Source organism: Pholis gunnellus (genome assembly GCF_910591455.1).
Source record: "Pholis gunnellus genome assembly, chromosome: 15".
NCBI classification, from domain to species: domain Eukaryota; kingdom Metazoa; phylum Chordata; class Actinopteri; order Perciformes; family Pholidae; genus Pholis; species Pholis gunnellus.
This window is the reverse complement of record NC_136542.1, coordinates 7,802,735-7,812,630: the sequence shown is the minus strand read 5'-3', so window position 1 is coordinate 7,812,630 and position 9,896 is coordinate 7,802,735. Positions and strand designations below refer to the sequence as shown.

The following is a 9,896-nucleotide window of genomic DNA, read 5'->3' as shown; positions in this document are numbered from 1 at the left end:
TTTATATTTCTCTTGTTTATTTGTATAGTCTATGTATGTACGATGAGAGCAATGTGCAAACCGGAGTCAAATTCCATGTATGCGTACGCATACATGGCCAAAGCTGATTCTGATTCTAAAATCCTCACTAGTGTCTAATGTCTATAATCAGATCAAGGCATTTCATAAAAAACAACAATATAGTCATTTGTAATCGCTGATGTGTCAGCAGTTTCCTTCAATGAACTTTCACTTTTTAACAACCCAAAATACAAAATGTAATGAAGCAGTTGTGATTTTAATAAAAGCACAATACAGGCAAAACACAAGCAATAAAAGTCAAGCACTAATTAAATCATTATTCCAATGTCTTTTATTTGGCTTGTGTGCCTTTACAGGATACACCGGCTAATGTAGAATTACGCAAACTCATCTAAATTTAGGGTCAACACATTCAATAATCAAGAATTTAATGATTACTTTATAAATTAAGGAAGAAGGGTTGAAGATTTATTCATTTCAGTGAAACATACAGCAGTACCACAAAAGAAATGGCCTCCTACATTTTGAGAAGGGATGAGTCAATTTAGAACAAGAGAGGAAATCACACAGTACAAAAATAGGCTATAATTTTCTCAGTATATCTCTAAATCAGCAGCAACTCAGCGGAACAACACAGATTTGCAGATGCAACAGATTTTCTTAAGAAAAAAAACAAAGTTGGTCCTGCAACTAAACTGGATTATTTTCCATTCTGTACAGTTAAACTTAAAAGTTAACCCTAATAAATAGTATTAGCAACGGGATAGACTATTATAGTATTGAAGAACACTGCAGCCATACTCTAGCTTTTGGTTACAGCCTCTTAGGTCATCACACAACATTCCTGTTCATTGGCTGGAGGAAGCCACACGAGCCTGTCTATATATATCTATATCTATATCTAGATAGATCTATATATTTATACAAAACAACTTTCACTTTTCTAAAATTGTATAGTTTAAATAAATTGTCATGTCTACAAGGCATGTTGTTGTCTGTTGCGTGAGAGGTCAGAGTTCAGGGAAAAACAGAAGGGTCGTGGTGTAAATCCTCTCATGCAAATTTGGAGTATGGATTTTGCCCACTTAGACCTGGAGAAACACAACACAATCAGTGGAGTCATACATTCATTTAAGAAAGTAGTCTGAGATTATGGGGAATATTGTTTTCTTACTGAGAGTTAGAGAAGAGGATGGGTGACATTCTCATGTCCGTCAGTTAAATGTAACGCTACCAACAGAAGCTGGTTAGCTTAGCTTAGCACAAAGACTGGAAACAAGGGGAAACAGCTAGCCTGGCTCTGTCTGAAGATAACAGAATTTGCCTGCTAGAGAGTCTTAAGTTCACTAAGTAATGCGTTATATTGTGTTAGTATAAACGACACACTTTGGTGACGTCAAGTGTGTGAGCCCAGGGAGTAACTGCACCGCAACATTTTTCACACTTTGGTTTTTGTGAGGATTAAACAAACATAATATAACGTCTTAAATTGTGATATTTAAAGGTGGACTTTGTTACCTTCTTGACGGATCCAGGATAGCTGTTTCCTCCTGTTTCCAGTCTCTGTGCTATGCTAAGCTAAGCTTACTGGCTGCTGGTAGCTTCATATTTACTACAAACTTGTAATTCTTCTCATCTAAGCTTTGGCAAGAAATCATATAAGTGCATTTTCTAAAACGTCTCACTATATTTTTAATAACCTCTGTCAAGTGTAAACAAAAAAAAACATAGTTTAATCTCATTTTGCAGTTTTTAATGAATTATCCCATCAAAAGTCCAGAAGCCCATATTTAGCATTTAGGAACAGAAAAAATATATCTGCACTATGTTAGTCTCTGCACATGTGTATGAAAAAGTGCATTAGCAAGAGAGAGCGCTCACCATATTTCTTCCTGACATCGTCATGTCTCTCTTTCATTTCTGCCCTCCTGTAAGGACAAAGCATTCTTTTCTGAGCGACACAATGACTGATAATATTTTTCACACTCCTGAAAGTCATGTGGCCACAAACCAGTTTTGAGTGGCAACAGTATGACGTGTGCTTTTGTGGTTTGCTATGAAGGAAACTGATTTGGATCATGAACAACAATGCAACATGGGCAATTAGTGCGTCAGGTTTTTCCGTCGATTGCATAACATGAGACTATCCTACTCATTGAGACTATTAAGAGACTAGCTGGGAGCAGTAACACAATGTTAACATGTGCATAGACCCAGAAAAACCAAATATGGACTTGTAATTGTTCAGCTATTATACTAAAGTATCTTTTGTGTATACTACATCTCTTTATGAATACATCTACTGTATATTGGGTATTCATACTTTAAGGACAAATACAAACAAATACTATAAATCACTGCTGAATTATAGAGGTTGGCTGAACTGATAACTGATATCAGAAAATAAACATCAGTCGGGCAAGGGAGGGAGCTAGCTCTGTGTCATGAATACACCTTCTTAAATACAGTCTATGGGATAAACCTGTAAGTCTTCCATGATGGGAGAGCTTAGAAAAGGTGGTGGCAGTGAGGAGAGGGGTCGGATTGCGTTTATAGTGCATCGAGTTAAGATGCAGCCTGATATCAGACTGAATTGCTTTCATGTTTCACATCGTTATCAACAATTTGAACTGCAAATTCGAGCCCAGCATCTGAAGTGGAGATGGACGATGTCTCTTGCAACATCTTTCTTCACAGATGAGCAAACTATAGATAAAGATGCACTCACAAAAGAAGAAACCAGGTCAGGCTGGAGACTTGTGTTGCGTTCACTAAACATTATTTTTCTCACCTTTCCTCCTGCTTGGTTCTTGTCTTATTGGCCCGTTTCTCCATCTTGGCCTCCGACCTTTTGGATCTGACACCACAAGACCAAAGTTAGTGTCTTACGACATGACACAGTGACAAAAGGTAGTCATCCGACAGTAAGTTCTTACTCCGGCCTTAAACACAGCAAACCATACTTAAACCATCTGGGACAATAAGTGTGTACCTAAAGTAAACCACTTTTAACCTAATACATAATTCCTGAACATAACTATCTGTAACTTTCAACATACATTGGATAACTGACAAACGACAGATAAAACCATCTCATCATCAAACATGTGGATCTACTATCTTCTCCATTCTACAGAGTAACGTAGCGGTGTGCTACCTATGTTAATAAGGTGATTAGGTGAGATAGAGCTGCATATCTCAGAAGGTTAGACAGATATATTTATAGAAACATAATTGAAAGGTTTTGAGTGAGAGAGATGGGATCAGAGTTAAACATGCGACAACCAGGAAGCAGTTTAACCACAAAAACCTGATACACATCTAAATAATTCAAATTTTTACTGTGGATACGTTTTTACTTCTCACGGAATCATTCTCATTGAAATACATTAACTAATTTACTAAAAGTAACAGCTTTTTTTTATTGTTATTGTAAGTGTGTAAACTATTATTTTATTCATGCCTCATGTCTAATGACTAACAGACAGGTTACAGTTGCAGTTACACTGCAGTTACAGTTTAGCAACAAGACATAATAAGTAATGTCTGAGCTTTTCCCTTTACCCAAATATAAGTACAATATGAATGCAGTTGCATTCATGCAAACACTTACCCGAAGTTCTCACACTTGCAGCAGCAGAACAGGCAGACCAGGAAGGCGATGATGAGAATTCCACCGAATACTGCCAAGGTGATGATCAACGTCTGGAAGTTCACTACAGACCGAGACAGACGAACACAATGACAAACTACTTTTTTTTTTCTCCCTGGCATAGTCACTCTAATCACACTAATCTTTGTATGTACATCACAAGGTGACTACAATTGACCGGAGCACTTTTAACCACTTGTAATGTTGTTTGATTGTAATGTTATTCTTAGAATTTGAGACATAAAGGTCAGTCCACAAGTCCTGAAAGCAGCATTTACATAAGTAAAAGGAATTCTTTGAAGTAAAATGGACATCAAAAGTTGAAGTGCTCCTTGTTTCAGAATGTTTAATTATCCATGTTCATGTGTAAGGAACATTGGGCTGGAGTCTGACCTTGAGGTGCTTGATGAGGCTCGTACGTTTATTATCTTTACAGTTTGACTTTGGCTACTACTACTACCCTGAAATATCCTTGACTGTATTAGACCATTGGTGTGTGTGTATATATATATATCTATATATATATAGATATATAGCGCGTAAACTGCACATTCACTATTGTTTGGCCTGTAACTCCTTTTATTTTTCTCTATATGGCCCATAATTCAAAAAGTTTAGCCATCTCTGTCTTACAGCCAGTGGAGAAGATCTGAAAACATTAGTTTATTGATTAAATAGTCGATTGACAGAAATTGAATCAACAACTATTGTTTTGGAATTGATTAATAATGTAATTTGTTTATAAACAGCTTCTCAAATGTGATATGCTGCTTTTCTCTTATATTTATATCATTTTAAATTGATTATCTTTGGCGCATGCACAAAATGGATACATTTAGATAATATATCACCGGTACCTCAAAACTAATTATAAAATAATTAGTTATTTGTGTAATGAAGTCTTTATTTATTTGATGTAATTCTGTTTCTCTTGCCGTGAGTTTTTAAGAGAGGTCTTTGTATGAGCTTTAGCTTCCGACCTCTCTTCCACAAGATTTTGTGATGAATGCATATCTGTATATGTTGATAAATCTGTGATATATATGTGAATCTCTTTGTGGATCTGTGTGTGTGTGTGTGTGTGTGTGTGTGTGTGTGTGTGTGTGTGTGTGTGTGTGTGTGTGTGTGTGTGTGTGTGTGTGTGTGTGTGTGTGTGTGTGTGTGTGTGTGTGTGTACTCTCTTACTCCAGCAGAGCCCCCAGCGTGCGTCATTCAGTGGACAGAGTGCATGGGGTGGAAGGATGGTCTTAACTGGATACGTTAAACACGACTTGGTTTTGATGCACCACAGGCACTGTAAAAATAACAAAACACATAATCGTCTCTATACTATTTATGGTAAGGTATTCAAGGCAATTATAGGATACACACACGCACAAAGACACACACAAAGTAGAAAATGGAGGAGGAGGGGTGGAATGGATGGCAGATCAGTTACTCCTCAAACCAGTCCAACAGGTGGAGAGGTGGAGGAGGAGCCACTGGCTATGGTGCCTACACCTAGAACACTTCTTTTTCCATCATGCATGCATACACACACACACACACACACAAAAAGGGAAATAAACCCCCAAGGATTTACCGTCACATTTCGCAGACATTCCTCACAGTTTGTCACATTCTTCGCCTCACAAGCTGTAGGGGGGAAAAGTCAATTTAGTTTTAACACCCAAAATCATCCACAAAGTGTAAATAAGGGAGTGAACTCAGTCGACATGGTGTCCGTCAGAGGTCCAAACATGTTGCTTCACAAGAGAAAGTCTCTAATATTAGCTGAAAAACACCATGAGAAGCAGATTAAATGTGGCCTGTGCTCACTGGGGTTTTGGTAACTACTGCTAATCCTCCGGAGGCATTTTCCATGGAGACACAGCACAGTAAACACAGGCTTCAGACCAGTCACGGTATTATCAGCAGACTGCACAGTACAACAGCTTGGTTTGTCTAATTGTGTCTGGCAAATTAAAGTGTTAACAATGTCCCTTTCTTATGCAGTGTTTTCTTTAGGTTTCTTATTTTGAAACAGAAAACCTGAGGGGGGTTGTGACCTAGAAGAGACGTTGTTCCTGCTGAGAGGTTTGAACAATAGATAGAGATACGAAACTAACAAAGGCTCAATGATATCACTGTTTATCTTGCCTTCATGTGTAGCTGAAATAACCTTTACCCAAGATGTTCTCAATTATTTTATGATAAATAGCCTACGCTTAAGCCAGAGAATAAAAACAATGGGGCGAAAGAAAAGCTTCACTAAATAAGGTGTGGATTTGTAAAGAAATTAAATAAAATGGGGATGTGATTTTTAGCAGCCATTGACGCCACTGTCACCAGAATCACTGATTCCCACTCCTACCTTGGCCAGGTGCGGAAGTCTGAGCGAAAACTGTCGCCAAACCGAAGAGAAGCAGGAGAGCAGCGGGTAAAATCCGCGAATCCATCACCACACCACTTAGACGCAGATTATTCCAGAGGGTATTCTTCAAACTTTTCTTCTGAGGAAAATGTTTAAAAACCCGTGAGCGCAAACACCGGAAATGTTTTGGCTGCTGAAACTCAAAAAGTCAACTGGCCGAGAAGGAACCAAACGCTGAATCCTGACGCACGCTCAATGCGCACCAGAGACAAAAGGGAAGGAGGCGTGTGTGTGCGTCTGTGCAGTTGTTCCTTAGGCAGTAGGCTACCGCTCTAGATACTAAAGTAAACCACGTCAGTAATATACAAAATACTCCATCACAAGTAAAAGTAAAAGCATTCAAAATGAAAAAAACGAATAAGTATTATTAACTGTAATAATAGTCAAGTTAAACTTTTGGAGAAAAATAGCTTCTCTAATTTGCCTAATTATGAGAGTGGTATCAATGTTCTCTCTCTCAGAAAGTGAATAGGCTACGCGTATTTCCCAAAATCTCAAACTGTTCCTTTAATCTGTAAAGTAACTATGTTATGTAAACATGGAGGAATGTTAAGTACACACTGCAGTGGAAGTATAAAGTAGCAGAAAAAGGAAACATAAATGGAGCTATAGTGCTTTAAATGAATGTCCTTAGTTCCTTTCAACCACAGTTTGTGTCAAAATAAATTCACAAAGACAACATGAAATAATGACAATAATTTCAATAATTTATTAAAGCATAATTTTGTAAAGCCAGTTACAAATAAAAAAGAACAACACACATATCTCTCTCTTTCTCTTTTCTTTTTTCTCATAACAAGCACAATGTTTTACTATGTTAATGATGATGATAATAAGCATAACATGAGATAAGAATGGGCCCCACTCTGGCCGCCTGCGGCTGATAACAGGACCCGTTGTGATGAAGTTGCCCTTAGAAACAGATTTTGCGATCAGAAATCTAATTTCAATTTATTGTTGATTGTTGGGGCAACTTCTTCCTACCCAGTGTAATATCAGTGACAGACAGAACCATAGATGTAGAATAACTAGAGCAGACAGGTTCCTCCTTAATTATGGCTTATGGGTTCTCTGGTTCTCCTCTCATTTTAGCCAAAACTAAAATAAGCTAAAGTTCAAACAGGAACCTGTCAGTGAGTTCTGCTTATTCTAACTCTATAGGCAGGATCCCAGTGGGCTGTGTGTATGCAGCCAGGGCCGAAGCTACTGTTGAGGACACCGAGGGCATGACTGTAGTACTTTTTCTAGGAATTTGGGGAAATTTAGAAAAAGTAGTAACAGTAGTTTAAGTCCAAAAATGGAAAATGTATATTGGTTAACTGGTCAGACTATTTTAAGACAATTGTTCATGAGAATACCTGCAGGCCAAATAAATAATCTGCCATTTCCTCAAAAAAACGTTATTCCAGGTAATGTGGGCTTTGAAAAATAAAATCCTCAACCATATCCATAACAGAACCTTATGAAAAAGATAAAATATGAAACATCCCTTATCATAATCTAATTTTGGTGTCTTATCATATTTTCTAAAGGGTAGGGGTTGGGGGTTGAAGGTCTTGGACTCGTGTATTTCTAAAATCCAGGATACGGCTCCGAAAGTGGCACCCCAGATAGACAACGGACAACTTCACCATAAGAAGTTCAACTTCACTTAAGTATCTGGCAAACCATAAAAACACAAAAACACAAAAACTAGTTTAGGAACTTTAGCTAAACCAAATTAGACAATTTATTGGACCGCATTTGGATATTAGACAATTTCTTTCCCCCATGTTATTCCCACTGAATATTTGATGAAATATTTAAAAAGATGTGTTGTAGGGATGCTCCCGTCTCTCTGCAGTGCCACAGAGTCAGGTGAAAGAACAGTGACTTCACTTTCAGTCCAAAAACGCACACACACACACACACACAGAAAGCAGTGATGACTGTCAGCATTCCCAGTGCACAACTAAAACCATCTGAGTCCATATCCTCACAGTGTCTTATCTGCTCCTGTTACAGAGACTGACAAAAATCCAATATATTTTTTATACATTATACTCTCAAACACACCTTGCAATACATACAGTACAATTAGAATCAAATAACCCCTAGCCCTAATAATCCCATGCTTTTCCCTTTAACTCACAACCACGACACCATTCTTTGCAAAGGTTAGTCATGTCAATACGTCTTATTTCCAAGGAAAACACTCATCATAAACACTTCTCATTTCTCATTTCTCTTTTCTTTTCCAACTGTTGCACCATAAATACACTCACACTCACACACACACACACACACACACACACACACACACACACACACACACACACACACACACACACACACACACACCACACACACACACACACAGCAGCAGCAGCATTCCAGACACAGCACTTCAGGGTGGTTAAGATAGCAGAGGGCATACAGTACAGTAATACTAGTAGTATCAGTAATAAAAGTCACATGTTCATAAACAGGTTGGAAACAAAGACGAACTGGAGCTCTTATGCGTTGTTGTTGAAGTCACTGATCTTAATAAAGAAATAAAGTGAGAATAGCATGAGCAGACAAGGATATACAATATTGTATGGCTCCAATTAATGCTGCAGAGTGAGTACCACAGGCAACAACAATGATAAAACAATTAAAACACTGTGGAAACATGACCACCACGGCGGCCTCTCTCATTATAGTCTGTGTTTTTACTATTAATCTCTCTGTGAGTCACATTGATGGCACAGCCAGTGAATGATGTACAGTGTTGGCACCATATCCGGAAATACAGCGGTCATCATTCACACCATTCACTTGCATGTATTTTACACGAGAGGTGTCACATTGCATTTAGTATGGCATTTATATACTGTACAGTGCAGCGAGTGGCCACTGAAAGATTCAATAATAACTCTTATAATGTGTGATATACAGTACAAAACAATACATGTTGGTTCAGTTTATGTGTACATGTATGTGCATATACAGTAGATATATGTAGTGTGTGTTAAATGTAGACATAGATAGGGAAAGGTTTAGACTCATACTGTTCTGGTTGATATTGTTCTCCTTGTAGAGCCGAGTGAGGCTGTTAACCATGCACTGACTCTCCGTGTCAAGTTAAAGAGCCTCCGAAGCAAAACCTCTACTCTTTTATTCTCAAGAATATCTCTTTGATATTGTTCAGAAATATTTATTAAAGCCATTTCCTTTGGCTTTGCTTTCTTCTTGTGGCCACACGGTGGCACTGACGAGTGAGCGAGTGAACACTGTGTCGGGCAGGGAGCTCATTTTCCCCTTTAGAAGCCTGAAGAACAATCATCATCGAGTCCTTTTTCTCAATCATAAACAGATGTGACACAGCGGATGTGAGGGATAAACGACAGAGAGAGAACAACAGAGAGAAAGCAAGCAAGAATTTAGCATAATAACTCAATACCGACAGCAAACAAAGATGCAACAGGAGCGAGGACGCATGAAGAGAAAGAGAGAGACTCTTGAAATCGGAGAAGTGAGAAAGAAAGAGATTTAACTGAGAAAATGTGGCTTTCTTCTGTCTGGCAGTGCGCTGGGGGTTGGGTGGGGTGGGGTGGGGTACTTGGGACAGACTGGGACTGGACGGCGGAGTTGTGCTTATTATTAATGAGTTAAGTCCGGAAAAGGGAAGCGGTGAAAAGTTTGGAGTGTGCTTGAACATCTACATGCAGGACTAGAACTGGCAGGTTATGTATGTGAATAGGCCGTCCCGAAATACAGGTTGTTTTCTTTGTCATGCACATTTCTAAATAGATCCCTCACCCCCCACCCCCCCTTATCCCAAGTGAG

General features: G+C 38.5%; 1 protein-coding gene across 1 annotated transcript; it reads right to left on the bottom strand.

Annotated features, from left to right (window-relative positions):
* Nucleotides 1-334: 334 nt before the first annotated feature.
* Nucleotides 335-6,257, bottom strand: pttg1ipa (PTTG1 interacting protein a). Its single transcript, XM_079175063.1, has 7 exons — nucleotides 6,027-6,257; nucleotides 5,256-5,308; nucleotides 4,859-4,967; nucleotides 3,635-3,737; nucleotides 2,813-2,878; nucleotides 1,903-1,949; nucleotides 335-1,112 (listed from the first exon to the last, which is right to left on the bottom strand). Exons 1-7 carry the CDS (start codon nucleotides 6,109-6,111, stop codon nucleotides 1,075-1,077), a joined length of 501 nt encoding a protein of 166 aa, XP_079031189.1. The 5' UTR covers nucleotides 6,112-6,257; the 3' UTR covers nucleotides 335-1,074.
* Nucleotides 6,258-9,896: the final 3,639 nt, after the last annotated feature.